The sequence below is a fragment of the Musa acuminata genome, chromosome BXJ1-6, assembly GCF_036884655.1.
Source record: "Musa acuminata AAA Group cultivar baxijiao chromosome BXJ1-6, Cavendish_Baxijiao_AAA, whole genome shotgun sequence".
Taxonomy (NCBI): Eukaryota; Viridiplantae; Streptophyta; class Magnoliopsida; order Zingiberales; family Musaceae; genus Musa; species Musa acuminata.
The window spans coordinates 19,334,074-19,359,943 of NC_088332.1; the positions used below are offsets into that span (position 1 = coordinate 19,334,074).

The following is a 25,870-nucleotide window of genomic DNA, read 5'->3' on the forward strand; positions in this document are numbered from 1 at the left end:
TTAATGAACATAGCCTACCCAAATATTTTTGGGCCGAAGCCGTTAACACAACATACTATGTCATGAATAAGGTTCTTGTAAGACCATTAGTTTCCAAAACTCTCTATGAATTATGAAACAACAAAAAACCCAATATTTCATATTTTAAAGTTTTCGGTTGTAAATGTTTTGTTTTAAATGAAAAAGATGCCTTAGAAAATTTTGATATAAAATCCGATGAAGGCATTTTTCTTAGTTATTCCTTTGTCTAAATATTTTTGTATCTTTAATAAAAGAACTTTGGTTATAGAGGAATCTATTCATGTTGCTTTTAGTGAGCTTCCTGAATTAAAAAAAAATGATTTTGATGATGATTTTAATTTTGATGCTTTAAATTTGAAGGAACACTCTCCTCCCCCAAGCAACTTGGATGCATCTTCTTCCAAAGAATCCTTATCTAAGTATTGGAAATATGTAGATGCTTATCCTTAGGAGCTAATCATTGGAGATACATCAAAAGATGTTCAAACTTGCTCTTCATTTAAGAATTTTTATGCTAATGCAGCCTTCTTGTTCAAATTGAACCTAAAAGCATTGACAAAGCCCTAAAATATTATTCATGGGTCTTTGTAATGCATAAGGAATTAAATCAATTTGAGAGAAATGAGGTGTGGAAGCTTGTTCCTAGACCTAGTGATAATATAGTAATTGGTACTAAATGGGTCATTAGAAACAAACAAGATGAACTTGGTATCATGTTTAGAAACAAGGCTAGATTAATGGTCAAAAGTTTCAACTAAGAAGAATGTATCAATTATGAAGAAACATTTGCTCTTGGCCATACTTGAAACCATAAGGATTCTCCTTGCCTATGCTAGTTGTAATAATTTGAAGTTATTTCAAATGGATGTTAAAAGTGCTTTTCTAAATAACTTTATTTCCGAAGATGTTTATGTTGAACAACCACTTGGATTTGAGAATGATATTTTTTCGAATCATGTGTTTAAGTTGTATAAGGCTCTATATGGTTTGAAACAAGCCCCAAGGGCTTGGTACGAGAGACTTAGTTCTTTTCTAATTAAGCATGATTTTTTGAAAGGCAAAGTTGATACCATATTGTTTATTAAATATTTTGAAAATAATTTTCTTATCTTTCAAATTTATGTTGATGATATTATTTTTGGTTCTATAAATGAGTCTTTATGTAAATATTTTGCTAAAAGTATGAACCAAGAATTCAAAATGAGCATAATGGGCGAATTAACTTTTTTCTTATGATTGTAAATTAAGCAACTAAGTGATGAAATTTTTGTTAGTCAAACTAACTATGCTTTAGATATATTAAAATGATTCAATGTGGATAGTTCTAAGGCTATTAACACACCAATGAGCACTTCCACAAAGTTGGATATGGACCATGATGGAGAAAATTTTGATCAAAAGATTTATAGGCATATGATAGGTAGTTTACTATATTTCACCGCAACTAGACCAGACATTATATTTAGTGTTGGATTATGTGTTAGATTTCAATCTAATTCCAAGCAATCTCACCTAAAAGCTATTAAGAGGATTTTTAGATACCTAAAAAGAACTCATAATATAGGATTATGGTATCCAAATAAAAAAAAAATAAATTAATTGCTTATGTCGATGTAGATTTTGCTGAATGTAGAGTAGACAGAAAAAGCAGCTAAGCGACTACTCCGTAGCCTCTAGACGACACAGGGGAATCCAATCCTTTGGACATATCTATCCTTAGTTACCGTATATCTATAGTCTCTCATTCATCTAATACCTTAGAGACCGTATACTGAGCATGGTACTATCAAGCTCATATAGTTTCTACTCAAGTCTCACTCTAATCGGATTCTCCCAAAGAACACTTTCTTTCTCACATGTCCCAAATAGTTGGTTGGAGATCCAATACCCAATATGACGGGATCAATTAAGGTTAAGTTGATAGAGGGCCTCTACAAATAGAAGGGAACCAAAGGGCCATGAGCTAGGTTCCTTTTGGCTGTCACCTCCTATTCTCCTCTCTCCCTCTCCTCCTCAACTTGCAGCCCCTATTTGGGAGGTGTGGACAACAAGAAGGGACAGCCCCTTTTTTATTGTGTGGTGCGCGCACCGAGGAGGATTGTGCTGTGATTTGAGGAGCGTCTTCGCAGCCCATGCCGTGTGGATTACCACTAGAGAGGAGGACAGTTGACCTCCTTCATCCTCTCCCACAAATCTATAGGTTTTTAGGGATATACGATCTCACTAGGTAACATATCTTTCTTATATGCGTAATTTTTGGTTTCGCGGGTCTTTGTGGACCAATTTTTACATGACGATGAAACCTTCTTTTCTACGAGAAATTCTGAAATTTTTGTTTTTTATTCTTCCATGCATATGTGATGTTGCCCCATATTTCCCTACACAGCCTAAGCGGTGGTACCACCTGTGAGTTAGAAAGTACGGATTGTACTTTTTTAATAAACCTGACAATAGTACTACTAGAGTCAGCGGTTGTACCGCCTAGTGTCAGGTGGTGGTACTGCTAGAACACAATCACCTAGGCTGTGTCAAGCGGTGGTACCGCCAAAGCCCTAGTTCCCAAGCTCTATTAGGCGGTAGTACTACTCAACGCAGATGGTGGTATCGCTAGTACCCTGAAAAGCCTAGGATTTAAATTTTTTGCTCTATTTTTGAAGTCATTTGGGGCTTATAAATACTCCACTCATACTTGCTTGAAAAAGTAACGAAAAAAACTTGTGATTTTAAAGTGTTATAAACTCTTGAAAAGTGTTGAGTCTCTTCCTAATTTGAGTTTAGAAATTATTCTAAGGGAGGTGTGATATCTTTTGTAAAAGAGGGGTGTAAGGGTTCTCTCTTAAGCCTGTGAAAAGGAGAAAGAGTTGTAATAAGAGTAGTTAATCTTCGTCCAATGAAAGAAGATTAGTAGTGAAAGTCAATGGCCTCGAAGGAAGAGAAATGGGGAGTGGACGTAGGTCGGGACGACCAAACCACTATAAATCTGGTTTACATTTCTTTTTATATTTTTCCTAACTGATTTAGTTGCTCACTACTTTTACTCATATTCTAAGTTAAATGCATTTTCGATTCGGGTTTCATCGATCAAAATTTTCAAATAGAAATGTTATTTTAAAAGCACTAATTCACCCTCCCCCCCCCCCCCCCCCCCCTTAGTGCCTTTACGATCTTGCCCTACAACATGATAGTAAAGGCAGATGGTTGAAAGGGGTGAGAAAGTAATGATAGGCCTATAGGGACTTAGCTACCTAAAACCAAGCGTCGGTTAGAATGAAGATGGACTCGAAGGAATGCCACAATGCTACAAAGGTGAATCTGTTGATCACGAAGAAAGAGATACAAATGTGAGTAGACGAATAATAGGGCCATGGGCATGACAGTAATATGGTATTGTAGAAGTGGAACTTTCGTAGAGTCATTGATCCCTTGCTCTCATGGAAGGAGAGCACATGATCATGAAAGGGGCCAAGGAGGTGGAGAATATAGAAACAAACTCTAAGTATCGAGACATGACTAAAGGGCAGAGGCCAAGAAACTTCGTTAGACTAGTGTCAATAGGTTTCTCATCAAAATAGTTGAAAGTGGAGGACTTCGGGTTGATGCAAGAGTGCTCGACTAAGGAACAAAATAGGCAATACACGATGCTATCTTTTTTTCTACTCAAAGGAGTAGGTGGTAGAAATGATAGAGAAGATGATACAATCTCAGAGACAACCAAAACTATTAGATACTTGCTCCAATTTAATGTGAAACTTTTGCTCTTTTTGAGCAAAACTTTTTGTATTATAGAAATTTGATAGCAATGAAAAGACAAATCACAATAGCTAACTTAATGTAAGGAGTGCAAATATTTCGGGTGCTTTAGAAGTATGAGCAAAGAGTAGGTAGAGACTAGTAACCAGCTTGATGTATGTAGTATAACTATCGAGGAGAGAAGTAAAATCGAGTAACTTTTGCCTTCTTAACTCTTAAGATAATTGATGAAACTAAATACCTTAGTTCTCATATTTAACCAACAGAAGAGCTCTACATATATTTAGAAAATGGAAGATAATAATTGTTAAATCCTTACCAATGTTAATCGATGCTATCGAGAGTAGATTATCTATTTTATTTACCAACAAAATATCAATAAAAAATAAAAGTGATATGAACCTACTTAGAGATGACAACTAGGAGCCAAGAAACGCATTGTAACTGAAGTAGAAGATTAAAGATTCAGCAAAGGCGAGGAGACGTAGCATTTGCAAAAGCTTCAACAAGGACGTTAAAGGAATAAGTGAGTGATAATAACACGAACAAAGTTGTAAACAATGTGTTCGATGTAATGCTCTTAGATATCAATGTCTTTCAGTTTTGTTCATGTTTTGCACAACATGTAGAGGGCTTATAGTAGATTTGACAACCCTATTTTGATTGGCTTTTATGGTCGTTTCAAGCTTGTAAGCATAAGCTATATGTAGTCATTGCACAGAGGTAAAACTACCCAGAAACAAATCATCTAAGTAGTCATTTTGACAGTTTTGCTAACTTCATAGAGTGGTACGAAGTGTCAACCAGCACAACACTTAGGAGCTACACGGGTGGTACATGATTGGATGGGGTTTTGGGATAGTGTTTAGGGTTTATTCATTATCTTGTTCCACAACAATGTCATATGGACACTTATGGGGAATTTTAATCCTGACGGACCATCTTGGACTCTTTATTACATGATTATTAAGAGTTTGTGAAGTTTATATTCATAATTTGTTAAAATGATTACTTATGGATCCCGATTTAAATATTTTTTCTAATTTTTTTTTATTTTTAAAGGATCCTAAGAAATTTTGAAGAGATTAATCTGCACATAAGGATACTGTAGGATTTAGAAAAACTGTAATAATCGACTAATTCTTTCGATGCATTATCATGATTGTCCTGACCTGCACCTGCAATGAGAATTATATGCTTGTCATATTGTTGATACTATCATACTGTAAATCTCATATTTATTTATCACAGTGGTAATAGACTGGTTGTACCGAGTCTTCTCCCTCGTTTTTTAGATACAAAAGTTCGTGTAACCAATCTCTAATGGTCTTGACATGACTGGGAGACATCTTTTTTCAGACTATAATCGAAGCTATATATTATTATTATTATTATTATTACTAAATAAAGTTATTCTTATTATTAATAAGAAATTCTTATTATTGAAATGGCAACTGTATCAAATGGAAACGGAATAATAGGTGAATTTTTTTTCTCTAGCAAGTAATAGGTAAATTTTAATCTCGAAATAGTAAGTAATTTGTAACCTCTTGTCTTCTCATGATATTGCATCCGGTTGTAGATTGGTCGATTATTATCTTCAGCTTATAACAACGATGACTATCTTTATAGAGTATTTGGTTCCCAAAAAAAACAAACTTGAATGCTTTTGAACTTGTATGGATCTCAATTAAGAGATCGAAATCCGTTTTAAGTAGGTCGGATAATTCGAAGATAAAAAAAAATTCGGCATGCTACTATATTATCATAATCTTTAATATAACGGGTCGCATTTTGTCATGTGGACATTCACTGTTATATTTATTATAACTGCCACATAGATCGAGTAAAACAACCCGACACGAACTATATATCGGGCCACCAAATAGTAAGCTTGTTCTATAACCGAGCGTAGATCTCTCCCTTCTTCCTCGCTTCTCTTCGAGCGATCCCCATCTCGATCCATCCTTCCTTCGATGGCGGGGCTTTCTCTTCGCTGCGGGGACTGCGGAGCCCTCCTCAAGAGCGTGGAGGAGGCGCAGGAGCACGCGGAGCTCACCAAACACTCCAACTTCTCCGAATCCACCGAAGCGGTCCTCAATCTAGTTTGCGCCACCTGCGGCAAGCCCTGCCGGTCGAGAACTGTACGGATTCCCTCCAAATCTTCGATTCTTCTTCCTTCTTGCTTGATTGAATTAGCTTTTATTTCACCTGTTTTCGCGCTGTGGAGAAAGCTGTTAACTTGGTGTCGTTTGGGGTTCGAAGGAGACCGATTTGCACACCAAGCGCACCGGACATGCAGATTTCGATGACAGGACTTTGGAGGCTGCGAAGCCCATCGAGTTGGAGGCCGCCCCGAAGGCTGCTGCGGCATCGGGGGAGAGCGCCGGTGATGAGAGCAGCCAGCCTGAAGGTGATTATCGATTTTTTTTCCCCTGAGTTTCAGTTCGATGGATTTTGTTGGAACTTCGTTGAATTTTAACTTCAGAATAAGTTCCTTGCCTTCTTTATGAAATCTGATTATAAGTCATACTTGACTCCGGGTTATGATCAGGGGATGTCTTGTTGTCTGTTGTGGTTCTGTGTATTCACATTTAGATATTTTTTTGTTCCATATTACCGAGATGGGCTTGTGCGGCTTTTTAGCTGGCACAAAGTAATAGTTATGTAAAGCTAATCACCCTGGACCTGTTTATGATTTTGGTAAGACCCTAAAGTCTTGTTGTAAAAGAAGGAAGAGAAAGGGATATCGCTTCGAGAGGATCGGCTTCCTTGATCACTTCGAGAGGATCGGCCTCCTAGGGTTTGTCAAAAGATTGAATAGTATTTTTCATAGATAACCGAAAAGAAGCAGTTACATGCCTATTTATAGAGTTCCGACTTCAACAGACTTAATAAATATGCAGAAAATAAAAGACAAGCACATAAAATAAAAGGATCCTAATAATTCCGTCCTCTTCAATTCAGCCTTGTCCTCAAGGCTGAGCAGTATCAAATTATGGAAACTTCTCCTTTAGCGTGCTGTAGGATTCCCAAGTGGCATCTTCCTTTGGTAAGTTGGCCCATCGCACTGACACTTTAGTTATAGGATGTCTGCGATACATTACAACTCGTCGATCAAGTATGGCTTGTGGTTGCGCTTGAACTTCTCCAGTAGTAGAAGTGTCCAGCAAATGGCGCTGCACTATTGCATCTTCACCTATCTTCCTCTTAAGGCATGAAACATGAAAGATTGGATGTATTTTAGAGCTAGCAGGCAAATCCAAGCAGTAGGCAACTGGTCCAATGCGGTCTAATACCTTATAAGGCCCAAAAAACCGAGGAGACAACTTTATGGAAGATCGGACCTTTATGGAAGTTTACTTGTAGGGTTGAAGACGAAGGAAAACCCAATCACCCATAGTAAATTCTCGTTCACTTCGATGTTTATCAGCTTGTTGTTTCATTCGTGCTTGTGCGATTGTGAGGTTATCATTTAAAAGCTGAATAATCTTATTTCTATTCATCAATTCCTTGTCCACTTAATCAACTTTAGAAGAACCGAGTATATATTTTGTAACTGTGGGCGGGGGTTGACCATCAACTGCTTCAAATGGAGTCATTTTAATAGAAGAATGGTAAGAGGTATTATACCACCACTCTGCCCAGGGAAGCCACATTCCTTCGGCTTGTCGCTAGTAAAGCATCAGAGGTAATTTTCTAGCCACTTGTTTACCACTTCAGTTTGCCCATCTGTTTGTGGATGATAAGCAGTGCTCATATTCAGTTGAGTACCCTGTAAACGGAAAAGTTCTGTCCAGAAGGAGCTAGTAAAAACCTTATCTCTGTCACTAACAATGGAACGGGGACTCCCATGCAGTTTAGCTATGTTTTCCACAAAAATACGAGCAACACTTGCAACAGTATAAGGATGTCGTAAAGCACAGAAATGAGCATACTTTGTAAGCCTATCCACGACTACAAGTATAGTACTTTTTCCTTGAGATGGTGGGAGTCCGTCAATGAAATCCATAGATATGTCGGTCCAAGTAGCATCAGGAATAGGGAGGGGCTATAGTAAGCCTGGGGTGACTACTGTCTCACTTTTGTGACGTTGGCAAACATCACATTCTGCCACAAATTTTTTAATGAAATTTTTCATACCTTTCCAGTAAAAAAGTTGTCGAACTCGCTTATAAGTGCGGAGAAATCCCGAGTGACTAGCAATAGGTGATGAATGAAACTCCTTCAGAATTATCGCCTGGCAAGAAGAATGTGGGGCAACCACTATTCGGCCTTTATAGCGCAAGTCCACCGAATCCCAACTATAATTTGGGATAGAACCTGGGGCTTCTTCTAATTTTTTTGTGATATTTTGGATCTCAGGATTATCTAACCATTCCCTTCTGATAACTTCCAAAGTTTCACAAATAGGAATAAAAACAGCTGCTAGTTCAGCTTGTTTTGGAAGGCGTGAGAGGGCATCTGCTACTAAATTCTCGCTCCCCTTTTTATAAACGATCTCATAATCGAATCCCAATAGCTTTGTGACTCATTTCTGCTGCTCTAAAGAATAAATCTTTTGCTCTAGAAAATATTTGAGGCTTTTGTGATCAGTGCGCATTTGAAACCGTCGACCAATTAGGTAGGGTCTCCATTTTGTGATTGCATGTATTATGGCTAGCATCTCCTTATCATAAATGGCTAAACTCAAATAGGAAGGGGAAAGAGCCTTACTAGCGTAAGCGATAGGCTGACCTTCCTGCATTAATACAACCCCTATTCCAGCTCCAGAAGCATCAGATTCAATCACAAACAACTTATTAAAATCGGGTAGAGCAAGCACTAGTGTAGTAGTCATTGCAATTTTCAAGAAATGAAATGCCTGAGTTGCCTCTTTTGACCATCTGAATGCATCTTTCTTCAGAAGTGATGTCAAGGGGGCACTGATTTTGTCATAATTCTTCACAAACTTTCGATAATAGCTCGTTAGTCCCAAGAACCCTCTTAAGGCTTTGATTGACTTTGGAATTGGGCAGTCTATCATCACTTGGATTTTTGAAGGATCAATTGCAACACCCTTTTGAAATATGATATGGCCGAGGTACTCAACCTCAGGTTGCCCAAAACTGCACTTGGACTTCTTGACAAAAAGATCATGCTCACGAAGAATATTAAAGACAATTCGTAAGTGTAATAAATGACTTTCTAGGGAAGGACTATATATTAAAATATCATCAAAGAAAATCAGAACAAACTTACGGAGATAAGCCCGAAATATATCATTCATTAAACTCTGGAAGGTAGAGGGCGCATTGGTTAACCCAAAAGGCATTACTAGAAACTCATAATGGTCGTTATGTGTCCTGAAGGCAGTTTTCTGAACATCACTTTCATGTACTCTGATTTGATGATAGCCCGATCGTAGGTCCAATTTAATGAAGACCTGAGCTCCTCCCAATTCATCCAATAGTTCATCCACTACTGGAATAGGATATTTATCTTTCACTATAATGTTGTTGAGTGCTCGATAGTCGACACACATCCGCCATGAGCCATCCTTCTTTCTGACCAATAAGACTGGGGAGGAATATGGGCTAACACTAGCTCGTATAACTCCTGTTTTGAGCGTCTCTGTGACAGTCCTCTCTATCTCTGCCTTTTGGAAATGTGGATATCTATAGGGCCGGACGTTGGTTGGTGTCTTCCCGGGTAATAGTGGGATCCGATGATCATGACATCTAAGAGGTGGAAGTCCGTGTGGCTCTGCAAATATATCTGCAAACTCTATTAGCAATGATTTAATATTTCCAGTCGGGATGTTCATTGTCGTTTCCATTTCAATGTTCTGCAATTGCACCAAGAATCCGGTGTGTGTCTTCCGGAGGACTCGCTCCATCCGATGGCTAGTGATAGTTGTAACCTTACCTCCGCGTCTTCCTTTGAGAGTCACCTACTTTCCATTAATAAAGAACTTCATAATTAGTTTAGAAAAAATCCAGGAGACGTCATCTAGGGTTGATAGCCATTCAATTCCGAGCACCACTTCATAGTCTTCCAAGGGTAATAAAAAGAAATCTACAAGTAACTTTTGGCCTTACAAAGTCAGTTTTATCTTTGAGCACTTACTGTCACAGGTTAAAATTCATCCATCGACGACCTTGATTTCAAATTTGTCACAACATTCAATGTGGTAAGCTAATTGAGCTGTAACTTTCCTATCCATAAAATTATTAGTGCTACCCGTATCAATCAAAATAGTGACAGGCTGGTGTTTTAGAGTTCCCCCAATTTTCATAGTTTGTGGATTAGAGTAGCCAACCAATACATGCACTGTATGTATGATGGCTTCAACATTTTTATGATCGGAATCTGACACTTCTGCTTTCGGTTCCTCCTCGATCATTTCAATTATCAAACGTCTTCCTTGTTTGCATCGGTGCTCCTTACTCCACTTTTCATCGCAATGCCAGCACAAACCCTTCGCTGACCGTTCGTTGAGTTTGTCTTGGGTTAGTTTGCGAGTGTTATAATTTCGATTGGGAGTAGATGAGGTGGGTTGCCTGCTAATCACATGTTTATTGGCACCTCTGTTTCGACGATATTCCACACTGATTTTTTCCTCCTGCAGGCGTGCAAATGAAATCGCAGCCATCATAGTATGGGGTTGACGAGTCTTAACCTCACACCGGATCTCTGGAATAAGCCCTTCAATAAATGTACCCAGAAGTTGTCGTTCTGATCAATTTCTAGCTTGGTTTGACAATCTTTCAAACCTACTCTGATATTCCAACACTGTAGAAGTCTGACGAATTTTGGCAAGCTGGCCATCAACATTCTCATATTCGAATAGGCCAAAGTGAACAAGCCATCTTTTGAACTGCTCCCACGAAGGAACTCGTGGCAAGTTTCGTACCAATCATGCCACTGGATTGCGTCTCCATCGAGCTAGATTGAGGCCACTTCTACCTTGGCTTCTTCTGGGGTTCTGTGAAAACGAAAAAAATTTTCCGCCCTAGAGATCCAACTAGTCGGATCCCCATCTTCCCATCGTGGAAATTCTACCCTAATGCATGGGTAGTGTGCATCACTATCCTAGGCCCCTTTTCTTGTATCTCCTAATCTATTCAACGTATAACTTGAGCTCTCATCTTGTTGAAACCCTCTAAAGTGCTCCAGTAGGCTCTTTTTGAAATCATGAAGGGTTTCTTGTAGCCGATTCTCAATTATGGTTTCCAACGCTTCCATTAGTCGATTCTCAATTCTGGTTCCCAACGCTTCCATTTGTGCTTTCATTGAGTTATCAGCACTCATTGCGTACGACTGCAAATTGGTAATCCCCAGTTCTTGTTTCTGATGTCTAGTCAAGGGTATCCGCACTGTGGCTACGAAGCTGCCGAGGAAACGGACGCCAAGGACATGCTGCGGTCGCTGCGAGGAGGAAGAGGTGCTGCCCTGTGTTTTAGTCGCTGCGTGAGATGAGAGCGTCAGGGGCTGGAAGGCGACGATTGCAACTGTTGTGACTCACGGGAGCGATCGCCGAATATTCAGGTTGAGGCTACGATGATGGCAACCAGCAGCGGAGGCAGAGCAAGCGAGAGGCAACGTTGAAGTGGCCGGGGTTGAGGTTGTAGTGGAGAATAGGAATCGACGGTGGTACTGCGGGAATAAGGGCAATCGGTGATTTGCCCTGTTTCTATCACCAGAGCAAGGGGGAGGCTGCGAGGATCACGGTTGGGCGGCGAGCGGCGTCGTCACTGGCTGGGCAGTAGCAGCGACAGTGGTGGCAGTTGGCGTTCGCAGCAGCAAGGGGACCTGCGACTGTGGCGTGGTTGGAAACAAGGGCAGCAGAGGTGAGTTGCTCGTGATTGCTCTGTTTCGGTTATAAAGGATGTAGAGCAAGGGGGAGCGGTGGTTGGGAGGCGAGCGGCAGTCGTCGCACTGGCAGCGATGGTGGGTCGGTTGGGAGGCGACGACGCTCGAGGGGAAGAGAAGTGCTGGAGGAGGCGCGGCTGGAAACAAGGGCAGCAGCGGTGAGTTGCCCTGTTTCGGTCGCCGTGAGGAAGGAGGCAACCGGCAGCTGCGACTACGACCCGGGGGGGGGCATGGTGGCAGGGCAGTTAGGGTAGCGTCGCCGACAGTATCAGCGATGAAGGGGTGGTATGCTGGTTGGGAAACGGCGCCGGCGATCCTTCTCGCTCGAGCGAGATGGGAAAGCGAGGAGGAGAGGTCGTTGGCGGCGATGGTTGATCGGCCGGAAAGCAGTGGCGGATGTGGGAAGGAGGCAACGAGGGTCGCGGTAGGGTGCGGCCTGCCGGGGAGCAAGGGCGGCGGTGGGGGAGAAGGGAAGCAGGGGACCCTTCTCGGTGGCCGTTGGCTTATCCTTTTTTTTTTTTTTATGATAGCTACGACAATACTGCAGCGATAACGCCAAGGATTGCTGCTCTGATACCAAATGGTAAGACCCTAAAGTCTTATCGTAAAAGAAGGAAGAGAAAGGGATGATCGCTTCGAGGGGATCAGCCTCCTAGGGTTTGTCAAAAGACTAAATAGTATTTTTCATAGATAATTGAAAAGAAGCAGTTACATCCCTATTTATAGAGTTCCGACTTCAACAGACTTAATAAATGCACAGAAAATAAAAGGTAAGCACAGAAAATAAAAGGAAAATGAAAGGATCCTAACAGATTTACCAAATCATCAGCTACTAAAGAATATAATCTGTGAGATATTGGAAGTTATGGTGCAATTGTTTTAATTATTTTTTTATTGTTATTCTTTTGTGACCCTACGATGAACCATTGCCTTGTAAGATGGTAAAGTTTTTTGCATAGCAACAAGTGACTATGGCTCCTGCTTAACAAAAATAATGTGAAAAGATCTAACCAAGATCAATAAATAGGATAGAGAAACAATTGTATGAATTGCATAGCACCTAAAAAGAATTCCTTATAAGTTGCCAAAGATGTCAGTCTCCACTTGCCATTTGCAACCACCCTTGGATTTGATTGCTGGGAATACCTGCAAAGTCGATAGGAATTAGACAACAGGTAGAGGGACGAGTGAGCATAACAAGTGGCACATGAAGGGAAGAAGAAGGTTACAGACTTCAATTAAGGAGGAGAAGATTCAATGCCATTAGAATCGTTTCATAGTTTAGATTGTATGAAACAATACCCCCTATATAGTATAGATGGAGAAATGTTCACTGATTGGTTAAAATACATCTAGGTTTAGAGTTATTGTCCTATACTTCTGGGGCAACTTGGTATTTATTTAGAGATTTGTCACGATGTCTGGAGAGTAATTATGGCTACCTACTGTTGGAATTGTAGCCCATGATGAGGGTTGCTAACTTAGGACAAAAGAAAAGGAAAAACTAGAACTCACATAAAATCAGGAAAATAGTAGTTTGGCTATAACCTCTCGGACCATAACTTCAAGTGAACCTGATGCTGCTTGTGATTGAATCAAATGTTTCTTGTTTATCCTTGTCAGAAACACAAGTGGGTTTCTCCATCTGGGAAAAAGGGAAAGTTCCATAACTGGATATGTGGTTATGGTGGGACAAAATTCAGAACTTAGAAGACCAGTCAAAAACCGCCAGAAATGGAGAAAGCTAGTTAGAGTAGTACATTTTTGTTCTTCCAAATTTGTTCAGATGGCATATTTTGTTGGAAAATAAAATTCCTGGTCTTCTATGCTTATTTGAAACATGAGCCATGTTTGTTTGAACCCTTTCATGAAAGACTAGATTGCTATCTTTAGTAAATTCTTTCATTGAAAATGTTATTCATTTATCTTTTATAATTTCTTGTTAAGGACTTCTAGTAAAGAACAGCTAGTTTTCTGCTTCATTATCATAGTGATCGCAGCCAGGGATTCCCATGCCAATTGACATGCACTGGCATGGATCCAAATATAGCATGCTAGAAGCAATATTGTTAATTCCTCTTAATGTCTCTCAGTGTAGAACTGTTGTTTTTAGGTGAGGGCACGATTTTAGAATGATTTTTCTTAGTAGTTTTAAGGAACATCTTTTCCAAGTGGTGGCTAAATTTTAAGTTGGACTATAGTTGTGCTTGAGTTGCCCTTTCCAAGTTGCACTTGTGCAATCTGAGAGTACAACCATTTGAGCAGGTGTAATTTTGCCTTAGCTTATGATTTTGATTGTTAATGCTTGACCAACAATTTTTTTTCCCTCATTACTATTGGCACTATTTCATACTTTCCTCAACTATTGATGTTCATATTGTTAGTGATGCCCTATGCTGGTTAGTACCATGGTCTGCAGTACCGACCTGTACCGTCCGGTACGGGTGGTACGTACCGGTCCGACAGGTTGGTATGTGGACCGCCTGTTACCGGTCCGAGTGCACTGTAGCAGTACTACAGTACTCGGCACACCTGAGTATACCGCTCGGTACACCTGGGTGTACCGCTCGGTATACCGTACCGTACCGGTACCCAGTGATTTCAATAGGCGCTCGGGCGCTCGCCTAGGCGCTCGGGCGAGGCGAGGCGAGGCCCGAGCGCCTCGCTTCATGTCCAAGCGCCTCGCTTCAACGAGGCGCCGCCTAGGCGCTTGCCCGAGCCCAGGCGTCAGGTGCTTCGGGCGAGCGCCCGGGTTAAACCAGGCGACCGAACCAGTGTTTTACATCTGGTTCGGTCTTCGGTGCTTTAGTTGGTTCAACCAACTAAATCACCGATAGGCTCCCTCTCACGATTTTCCCGACTTCCCCAACCCTAACACTCGCGATTTTGCCGTCGAGATTTCTTCTCCGTTGTCGTTACTCTCTGCTGCCGTTACCGCTGCCATTGTCGCTACTCGCCGCTGCCACAATCATCGCTCATCGCTGTTGTCGTCTCTCGCCGCTCGCCGCTCGCAGCTCGCAGCTCCTGCACCCACTCCCACTCCCGCTATCGCTCGCCACTCCTGCTCCCGCTCCCACTACTGCTGTCGTTGCCTTAGCAGCTTTGATCTTCTCACACTCTTCTCACTATACTGTTAACAGTATATTAACAGTATACTGCTAACTGTATACTAATAATAGTATTTTTATTTATTAGATTAATAATATATTATTTTAATTTTAATACTATTAATTTTTATTTATTTAAAATTATTGTTAGGTTTCAGAATAAATGACAAGTGTACAGAGCAACTCAATAGATTTGATGTAAAATTTTATTGTTTTGATTTTTGAGACTTTTTATTAATATGACATTGTGATTTTGTACTCGATTTTCTTAATTTAATAGCATATTTTTTATTTAAATAATTATATTAATTATATTATATATTTTTATATTTTAGCGCCTCACTTCGCTCGGGCGAGCGCCTAGCACCTCGGACGTTTTTGGACCTTGGCGCCTTTTGGCACCTAGCACTTTTTAAATCACTATCGGTACCGAGCCCAGGTCGAAACACCGGTACGGTACGGTATTGCGAACCTTGGTTAGTACTATCTTTTTTCGGAAGAGGTAGTGGCACTCAGTACTCAGTAGTCAGTACAAGTGATATGTCATTCTAATGCTTGAAGACAGATTCTTTTCACCATCCTGATCATCTTTAAGTCCAGACCAGCCCAAGCTAGTTGCTTAAACCTAGTTGAGTTGGGACAGGTCAATTTGGTTTATTTGAAGAAGGGATAAGGTTCTTTTTTGGATTTTGTTTCATCTTTTCCATTAGAATGCTATCAACAACAAATGGAAGCATCAGAATGGGGAGTCCTTGGCCACCAGAAATAAGGAGTCTTTGGCCAAAACAATGTAGATTGTCTTATTCCATTTCTTCCCTTCTTAATTTTTTTTTTTCTTTTGTTGCTCTGCTGCCATCAGCTTGCTTTTTCTGATATGAGGCAGACGACATGTTCTCCAACAGCTAACTAATTTGGAGGTGTTCCACAATACTGTGTTCCTCAACCCTTTCTTTATGTAGTCACCAATATTAGTATCTCATCTTAATGTTTCTATCTAGGGGTAAAACCAAAAATGTTCCAGAACAATAGACAAAGTGGAAAATTCAATTCCAATCTGGGTATAGGAGGTGAACTTTTGGCCAGTAAGGGGTATTTAGAGTTGTTTTGAGAAAGCAGTATGCTTTCCTAACTTGTCTCTGGGCCTGGGGTATCAATTGGTACAGCTGTGTTCATGTGCCTGGATGTGGAACAGTGCACCTATCAATGCATAACATTGTTTATTTTATCTTTATCTTTTGACTCATGCAAGTGGCTTCATATTTCTAATGTCCCATATTCTCTTATCTTGATGCTACCATAACCATGCTAGTTACTTGTTGGTTATACTTAAGAAACTATTTGTTGTTCTTAATGCCTATTTCTATTTTCTTTTCTGTTGTCTACAGATTTGACACATGTTCCTGCAATTTTACGACATTTATACCTTTCTAACTGGTTGTTTAATTCTTTCTGATATATGTACCATTTAGAGATGGTTGTCCCAGAAGTTGACAGCGATCTGCTTGGACAACTTGAATCAATGGGATTTCCTACAGCCCGTGCAACTAGAGCACTTCACTATTCTGGTACAATTTTGTGCAAAACTAGTTAATGGTTACATCTTTGGAATTTTGTTGTTTTTGAGAATATTGGTTGTTTTTCAATTTTTCTGTGGTACTAAAAGGGGTCTGCTTCTTGCTTGCTTCATCATACTGCAATCATGATGTATACCTGGTTTCTTGAATTTTGAAAACATAGAATTCATGATATTTTACTTTTTGCTTGATAATTGATCAGACCTTGAGTTTTTTCATAGTCTGAAACTAATAAACTGTGCTTTTGGATTCTTGTTTTATCATCGTGTTTATCCATTTAATTGATCACTAACAAGACTCGGAATGTATCATGGTTATCAAAATATTGAACACTGGTATATTCTCTTTTGTGTCAAAACTGTTCTGTTACCACGTCTTATTATTTGATCTCATAGTATATCAAAAAGAGCCACAGCCTTATCCATTGTGCTAATCTTCTTGCACTTGTTCACTTGCCTGTAGTATCTTGCAAGCAAGTCAAATAACATCAGTCTATGCATACGAATTCGCCTGGTATCTACTCAATTTTTTTGTTACCAAATATTTTATAGTGCAGAAGAGTAATTTGTTATGTCTTCATGATCTTAAAATGATGTTAACGAGACCACTACACTGTGAACTCTGCCTGCATGTACAAATAGCATTGTCCACAAAAAACAGTGGAATATGGTCTTTAGGTTCCTGGTGGCCCACGTGCATCATTTGTTAGAACAATATGAGTATTGTTCTTGTTTAATCTAACACCTAAGCGTAAGGATCAATGACTTCAAATAATTGGGAATGTCTCCATTAGTATTATTATTTTGTTGAGATTTTAAACATCAGGCTTTATTCTGTTTTAGGTAATAGCAGTATTGAGGCTGCAATAAACTGGGTTGCAGAACATGAAGATGATCCTGATATTGATCAGATGCCTTTGGTATGGTAACATTTCCTCATGATCATGGGCATTGTGGATATTAACTTGGATTTGCTTTCTTGGTGCAATTACATTATTTTCTGAATTACTTCATGCTTTAAAGAGCAAAATTTAAAAACATTATCTCATCCTGATTCTCTGTTTTTACTAAAATAGTGATGAGAAAGAGTAATTCCCTCCAAAACAGTATATATTAATCATGCAACAATTTAGCTTTGACATTTATGAAATGTAAGCTTTCAGATATATTTGTGCATGTGATTTTATATGTGACACTAAGTTGAATCAATTTTCTGGGTAGGCCAGAAAACATGTTTTGGTTTAGGCAAAGCCATGTTGAGTACATGAGGCATCTTTGGTTGCATGAGAAAAATATTTTTCCTTGAGAAACTCTTTTTAATGAATGTTTAAAAGGGAAGCAAAATAAATCTGAAAATTGTTTTTAGAATCCTTGCAAAAAGTTAATTTTTAATTTTGAATTTTTCTTCCTTTAGAAAATGAATAGATTTCTTCATATCCTCCTTTCTATAGCTTTTGAACATATATTTCTAAAAGAAGCAAATTTTACTCTCTATTGAATTCACAATTCGGGACATTGTTTATCAAGGAGTAAGCTTACTGTAGGAAATTTACTGGGAGATAAACTGATTGGTACGGCTACCAAGTTGTAGTGGACAGTAATCCTACTGCCTGGTATTGGTACTGGCATCTTCGTTTTGTTTGTCAAAACCCTGATTCCTTCTATTTTCCTCTTTTCTCTCTGCCTCCTACTCTGCCTATGCCTGACCGGTCTTGCTATCTTGTCCTCACATCGTCGCCATCTCCTTGCATCATTGCTGTTTCCTCCTTCGATATGTGTGGCGATCTTCTCCTTACGTCACCACTGCCCACTTGTCCTTCAATACATGTTGTTGCCTCGCCATCACTTTGTCATCCCCTTTTCTCCATCGGTACAGGTCACTGCTGCCTACTTGTCCTTCGTTATCACCGCTGCCTCGTTCAGTGTGTGTGGCCTCCTCATCCTCCTCTCTCTCTCACACACACAATTCCCACCCAAGATTGGTATTGGATTTGGGCCGAGATCAAAACCTTTATCTAAAGTTTCTAAACAACTGGTTTTTGTGTTTCGTGGAAAAGGTTTCCAGAGGCAGATCCTTTTTGCATTTTTCTATGTAACCAACTTGATCCTGGTGAAAACTGTGAACACATTTAGTTTCAGGACTGACAGTTGGGCTTTATGGCTGTGAAAAACTGGAATTAGAAGGCCATTATCTGAGGTCTAAGGTGGATAGTTTTAGTGTTGTTATGGTGGCTAATCTAGGAGTCATTTTGATGGGCAAAATACACAATGTACATATATCTCGTGCCTTGCACTAACAATATAATTTATTTTGTTTTGCCTCAAAAAAAATTATGTGATTAGTGCAATCTCATGCACTGCATTTGTTCTTTTTGTTTGGATATGAACTTTGCTCTTTGAATAGGATTGTTTTGCCTATGGATATACTGAAATGAGAAATTATTGCAATTTAACAGCCATTTAGCAGTTTTAGTTTTTATTTAACATAGCTGAGAACAGGGACCACTCCTAGATCATTGTGACTTTGTATATCTTTAATTTGAAAAATATAGAGTAACAAGCATGTCTTCCAAAATGTCTGTGCTTATTTGTTGATGTAATCTCAGATTCCCAAAGACAAAATGACTGAAGCCAACAAACCTTCTATGACTCCTGAGGAAATAAAGATGAAAGCGGAGGAGCTTCGGTTTGTATACATATTTTGTTTCATATGCTTATCCAGAAATCTTCTGCATCGAAATTATCTGTCACTGTGAAGTGAAACAAAAGGTCTTTAAGATGCATAATACTTGGTATGGTCCATTCTGGATTATGTTGACGGTCTATTTTTTAGTGATTTAAGCCTTATTGCCTTTGTTTCCAGATCTGGTTGGACCATACCACCATTACTTTTATTTAACATGTCATGCCTACTTTGTGAACATATTTACCAAGTTGTAATCATTGGGAGAGCTTCAAAATGGTCTGAATCATGGTCTTAAATACTGCCTGGACTGGCGTATTGGGTTGTATTTAATATTTATTGGTCCAGTGGCGAACCGACATATGGACCAATACCTTCTATTCATTCTTTTGTTTTTTAGTGTTAAATAACATCACTGCCCATCCTTCTCTCTCTCTCTCTCTCCTGCCTATCTCTTTTGCTCCCTCTCTGTCTCACAATGGTGACATCCACTGCCCATTGCTACTGGCCCACTTGCCCATTGCCTGGCCATGTCAGCCGGCCCACGTTCTCTTCCTCTTCCTCCTTTAAGTCTATGTCATCCTCTTCTTCTCCTTTTCCTTCTCCTCCTTTCCCCTTCTCGGTATTGTGGCATGTATCAACATACCATTTGTTGGTATGAAAAAACATATATTGGTCCAACCAGTGATTGGTATGAGTCTCAGGTACCCTTTTCCCTTATCGGTTGCATGGTGTTAGAGAACCATGTGTTGATATGAACAAAACCTATATGGTTTTGACCAATGGACCATATGAGTATGGTACCTGAGATTTTGAAACTTGGTTTGAATATGCATCTATAGTACAAAAGGAGTTAGATCATAGCCTGGCTACCTACAGCCAAAGACTACAGGTTTTGAATCAATGGGGAGCTGAGGCTGCCTCAATTTTATTTTCTGTACCTACTGTTGGGATAGTTTAATGAGGTAGCTCTAACTAAAAGATACAAAAGGATTATATATCTTATGGGAACCAAGAGTTTAGTAGTTAGTTTGTATACATTCCCCTGGAAGTCGTCCTTTAGTCTCTTCCTCAATTTCAACCCATGAAGATCAATCTTTCCTTCTTTGTCTGTTAAGCACTCTAATATACCTGGACTTGGGTTACACTGCATTCGTCATTTCCGTTTAAATAAGAACAAGAATGCTCACCTTGCAATGTTTTAATCTGAATGACACCAAATAATATATTTGGATTTGGATCAATCGTTCATAGAGGAGCATGATATATAAGTACATTGAAGACAGTGGGAATTAATTATCACTTTGAAGATGACCTGGTCCCTGAAGCCTACATTTGCAGCAGTCTTTAGCATAGGCTGCGATAGAACAAACATGATGATTTTTATGATCCTATATTCAAAATCATTTTGAAGGGCTTTATGATTCTTATTCCTCGCAAATGCTACTTTATCAGTAAACTTGCTCAACCTCCCTGATGGGCATGTCCTTGTCATTGGAATATGTTTAAGTGTTAACAAGGCCCTCTTTGTTCCATCATAACTTCTTGCTCTTTGCTATCTATGATCTTCTCCCTATCCATACTATCATCATCCCCATCCCCGAATTTTCTATCAGCCACGTTGCTCTCATCTCCCCTGTCTTCCATAGTAGCTGTTTAATTGCACCATTCTCTGAGACAAAACCACATTTGTAATTGGTACAGTCTCCTTTAGGAAAATGTATATCAATTAAATTTCTTCCATATCCATGCTAAATAAACACATGAAATGAGCATCTGTGTAGAAAGTTTATATTTGCTTGGAGGCCACACGTCTCACGAGATATCATAACACTGTTTAATGAACAATAGGTTAGTTGATAGTTGATATGATGCTAATACTGGTCCGTGCACGCAGAAGAAAATATTGAAAATAGTTTGATATGTTTATATTGATACAGTTCCCGATAATAACAGCATGCAGTTCCCCATAATAACATGTATCATGCAGTATGCTCAATGCATTGCTGCATTTAATACCTTGGTGAAATTGTCATCTCTTTTTATTGTGCTTTGACTGAATGAATTTTGAAAAGGTTGATTCGCACTTGACATGGTTTCTTAGTTTGCAAGTTTGGTTATTCAGGCACATGATATAGATGATCATGATCTTATAAGGTTAACGGTCTTGATTAATATATTTGAGCTGCTGTTTTGGATGATTTAGTGGAGCAGTCAAATTAGATATAGAATAAGTTATATGGCTTTATTATTCTCCACTTTTTACTGTAGCTATGACTGATGGATCTTGAATAAATTGATTTGCACTTGGTATGTTTTCTTTTATTGACAAACTTTTCTATACCAGCACGTGACTTTAGATTATCACAATCTTGCAAGGTGAATAGGACTTCTGTTGATAAATATGTTCACACATGGCCTTGTTATGCTCTTTTCGCTTTATTAGGCAGTTGATTTTACATGACAAAATTGGATTATATCTGTTATACAGGCTTGCAGGTTTTTTATCCCATTTTGGTCTACACCTGCCACGGGTCAATTTTTTTGTTCTGGCCAAGCCTATATCAGTGATCTTTAAACATAAACACTCAAACTTTTTAGTGTTTGCTTTGTTCAGTACTTCCATTTAAAACTTTATCCAATTATAAAAAGTTTCATATGTTCATTATTTATCACATTTTCAAACATTTTTCACAATAACATTTAAGCTTGCGTGATCTCCCCATTGGATTCTTATAGTAGTGTTATGCATCACATGTGACTCAATCTGTTCCTAAGAGGATAAACAAGCTTTCTTCTTTTATCATATTGTGGTTGTTACCCTGCTTACCTTGAATTAGATATCATTTTGTTTTTCATGTACAACAGTAACTTTGAAACCTGCTTAACATAGACATGAACTCTTTGCTGAAATAAAGATATTCTTATATCTAATACTTCAAAATGATAAGATGGTCAGCTATGCCCTAGAGGTTAAGACCTGGGCCAAAAGGATAGAGAACATAATTCATGGACCTGAAGTTTTGAATCTTCCTTTTTCTTTATCAGGCCTCAGCATTCAGGGTTAGCTGGTTGTTCATGCTTGCATAAAGGTCTTAAGTTTCGTATTAAGATTCACTGATACTGTCTCAGGTCATCAGTGTCATCATATTCTTTTGCAGGAAACTTTTCTATTGCAGTTATCTGGTTCATGTAGTTGCTTTTCTTAATATGCAAACATCATCTTCCCTTGCTCTTGACTTCCATGTTTACAATTACAAGTTAGGACAAGCTCTCATGATCACTTATAGTTGTGATTATATATTTTTTATTACCTTTTTGTGCTTACAGAGAACGTGCTCGTAAGAAGAAAGAAGAAGAAGAAAGAAAAACGGAAAGAGAAAGGGAAAAGGTATCATCCATCCAATTGTCTCTAGACATTTTTTCTTTGAGTCCATAAAAACATCATATTGTAAATGTTCTAAAGGTTCTTGAGTAGACTAAGTAATTGTACCTAAAGAATTGATTGCTTGGTTAATAATCTTGTTCAAGCTTTCAGGTGTACCCTATTGGCCTATTCTTTGGTTCCACCTTAAGTTTTTCTGAATAGAAGTCCAAGTGCTTTATCTTGAGTTTATGTAATTTTAATGCATTGCTATCTAATTGAGAAATAACTTATCTTGAGTCAGCTAGGCTTTTGTCTATCCCAAGCTTATATCGTCCATGTTGGGAATATGATCTTCAACTTACTACCATCATTTGGGTCTGTACAACATGAGAGGAAACCGTTGGGTCAGTCTAAAATTGAAATCCCAAAGAAAGTTGTGGGATTTTCATAGTGTTGGAATCATGTGGCAATGACCTTAGGGATCCTAATGGAGGAGGTTATAATATTCCAGCAGTCTGAATTTGGAAATAAGTGAGATTAGTGTATTTGGCTTGAATGTTTCATTACAGTTTTAAAATACTGTGTTAAATTAGTATGTTCTGTGTCTTGAATCAACTGCTGCACTGAACTGATCTAGAAAAGTGACTGCAGTTTAATAATTAATCCGTTTGCTTCTTCTCTGTAGGAGAGAATACGTATTGGTAAAGAGCTCCTGGAAGCCAAACGTATTGAGGAGGAAAATGAAAGAAAAAGGTTCATCTCAGTCTAACTTCTGTTACATGTATTAGTGTTAATTAATTTGTTTTAATAGTGGTAGCATTTGCAGTATCAGTCTTTCTCTAGTTCTTTTTGGTTAAGAACTGCAATCTTCTTTTTTGCAGAATTTTGGCATTACGGAAAGCAGAGAAAGAGGAAGAACAAAGAGCAAGAGAAAAGATCCGTCAGAAACTAGAGGAAGATAAGGTCCTTGAAGTCTTGCCATGCTCTTCCTTGGTCATAGTATTAGTTTTTGTAGAACATAGACTCTAAAAGTTTTTATATTCTTAAAATTTTAGTTGTTCTATTCATTGCCATTATGAATTATTTGTCTTGCGGTTTGTACCTTTAACAGATAATTTGAAATTTTTCCTATGCCGATGATTGTTATCTTCAAACCAAAGTGACACAATAGTAAAAGGTTTACTATTTGGTTTTTTGGTTATAATATTATATGTTCAATTATCAGTGTCCATTTTTGTTTCTTTCTATCTGTTAAATATCCTTATGTCTTCTTGGTGCAAAGTTTCACTCTTTTTGCATCCATCACCTTTCAGTAACTTTTTTTATGTTACGCAAGAATTTAATGTCATCATGTTGATCTCTGACAAACCAATTGACAGAAAAAATTACTAGTTAAGGTACTTTATCATATGTCATATGATTGGTGCAAGTAAAGAAAGATCTGATTTCATAACTTTGGATTTTGAAGAGCTCGGTGTGTTAATGGTGATGAGAAGTACTTTGTTAAATCTATTAATTGCATTGAGTGATCACTCTCTTATGTAGTAATGTGCATGCACCTCACTGTAGATGATTTTTTCTAACCAATGTACTTTTCATTATCAAAATGCAAGGTTTCCTATACATTTATTATACTAATGTGTTTGATAAAAATGGGTCATGGACCAAAGTTACCTATGGTGTGCCTCGCAAAGAATTATTTTATTTTATTTTATTCATGATAGAGGCTAGGTTGCATACAGATCAGTGCAGATATGTCATGATAAAAATTGCAATGAAATAGGTAGCTGTAAGAGTTGGATTTGACTACTTGATACTGAATGTGCCAGCACTTGCTAAGCACATCCGTCGATTTAGTGTAGTGGGATCGTTGTTGATATGTATGTTTGCTTTTCCATTAGCATTGAATTTTGAAATTGCGGTACAAGCGTGATAAGAAATTTCATTGCAGGCAGAGAGAAGGCGGAAGCTTGGATTGCCACCTGAAGACCCTGTGTCTTCAAAACCGAGCGCAGCTCCAGAGGAGCAAAAGAAGGCATTGATTATTTCAAATAAATTTGTCTATAGTGTCTTAACCAAGTAAAATATTTATTATAATTATTGGTGTAAAAATTTTATTTATCAGAGTGCTTACTGTATGATGCAGAGCTTTTTACCTGTCAAGCCTGCTACAAAGGCTGAGCGCATGAGAGATTGTTTGCGTTCCCTCAAACAACATCACAAGGTATTGTCTTGAATTAGTTAGCATTTATGAGCTTTGTGCACAACATTTTGATGGTCGGCTGAAAGTTTAGCGCTCACATAAGAAATTGCAGAAATCTGTACCGCTGTATGATTTAGCTTCCTTCCAAAGTATCTTCGGTTTGTTAGCAAATAAAATTTAGTCCTTTATCATGCTTTCTTGCATTATGGAATATGCTGCTTATTTCAATCTTACTGCATCAGTTTCTTCTGCTACATATTTCATGATTGTCATCACCCAGAAGGGTCCACTGATAAGTGAATACAATAATGCAAGTTCATCATGATTAGCTCATCACATCTAGATTCTAGACCACCGTGCTTATTATGGCTATTTCTAGTTCCATGGCAGTTTTGAAGCATCTGTTAAATTTGTCATGTTATATGTACCTCATCTTTTGGTTTCACGTTTGGTAGGACGAGGATGCTAAAGTCAAAAGAGCTTTTCAAACACTGCTCACATACGTCGGCAATGTGGCAAAAAATCCAAATGAGGAGAAATTCAGAAAGATCCGGCTAAATAATCCAACATTTCAGGTGATGGATAAAATTAAATGACATGTTTCTTTGTTTCTTGGATAAAATGAATCATTATTGCCTTCCCATCTATGAAACAGGATAGAGTGGGAGGTTTGCTTGGAGGGGTAGAATTCCTCGAGCTATGTGGATTCGAAAAACTTGAAGATGGCGAATTTTTGTTTCTACCCAGAGACAAAGTGGACATGGCGGTGCTGAATTCCGCAGGATCGGAGCTGAATTCTGCTATAGCAAATCCCTTCTTTGGAGTTCTCTAAATGGAACCATTTTGCTTCATGATCCTAACTGGGGAGAGGGACCAAAATGTATAGAGGAACTGAGTGCACCACATCACTGAAATCTTTGCCTTGGGAGGAAAATGAAGGATCTGGCCAAACAGAGAACTTCCTTTTCATATTCCTTGCCTTTGTTCTGTTGATGATCTTGGAAGGACTGCTCAAATTCATGTTTGAAGTTAAGAGGATTGACAAGATGACTTTATTACTGCCTGTTGATTGAGCTTATTCTAAGCTTTGCTTTGGGACTACTACTGCCACAATGTTGTTCAAAATCATCAAGGGAGTCGCTTTTTCTTTTCACTATAAGAAGATATGTCCAAAACCATGAAACATAGGCTGGTCAAGATTAAGAACAAAACTGAGTTTTTAAGCAATGTTAAATTTAATTTACTTCTCTACATCTAATGGGATTTCCAGGTGGATTTTAGACACGAGAACAATCACCAACATAAACAGGAA

General features: G+C 38.6%; 1 protein-coding gene across 1 annotated transcript; it reads left to right on the plus strand.

Moving 5' to 3' along the window:
* The first annotated feature begins 5,673 nt into the window (after positions 1-5,673).
* LOC103988652 (uncharacterized) lies at positions 5,674-25,613 on the plus strand. The gene is made up of 12 exons (XM_009407251.3): positions 5,674-5,915; positions 6,037-6,184; positions 16,202-16,297; positions 17,149-17,225; positions 18,912-18,991; positions 22,319-22,379; positions 23,041-23,108; positions 23,237-23,318; positions 24,307-24,390; positions 24,502-24,579; positions 25,014-25,133; positions 25,214-25,613. The coding sequence occupies exons 1-12, from the start codon at positions 5,748-5,750 to the stop codon at positions 25,388-25,390; spliced, it is 1,239 nt and encodes a 412-aa protein (XP_009405526.2). The 5' UTR covers positions 5,674-5,747; the 3' UTR covers positions 25,391-25,613.
* Positions 25,614-25,870: the final 257 nt, after the last annotated feature.

Bases quoted from the DNA above. Each gene is read 5' to 3' on its own strand.
- LOC103988652 (XM_009407251.3), top strand. From the start codon at position 5,748: ATGGCGGGGCTTTCTCTTCGCTGCGGGGACTGCGGAGCCCTCCTCAAG. The intron at 16,298-17,148 runs GTACAATTTTGT...ATTCTGTTTTAG, and splicing joins TAGAGCACTTCACTATTCTG to GTAATAGCAGTATTGAGGCT. The intron at 22,380-23,040 runs GTATCATCCATC...TCTTCTCTGTAG, and splicing joins CGGAAAGAGAAAGGGAAAAG to GAGAGAATACGTATTGGTAA.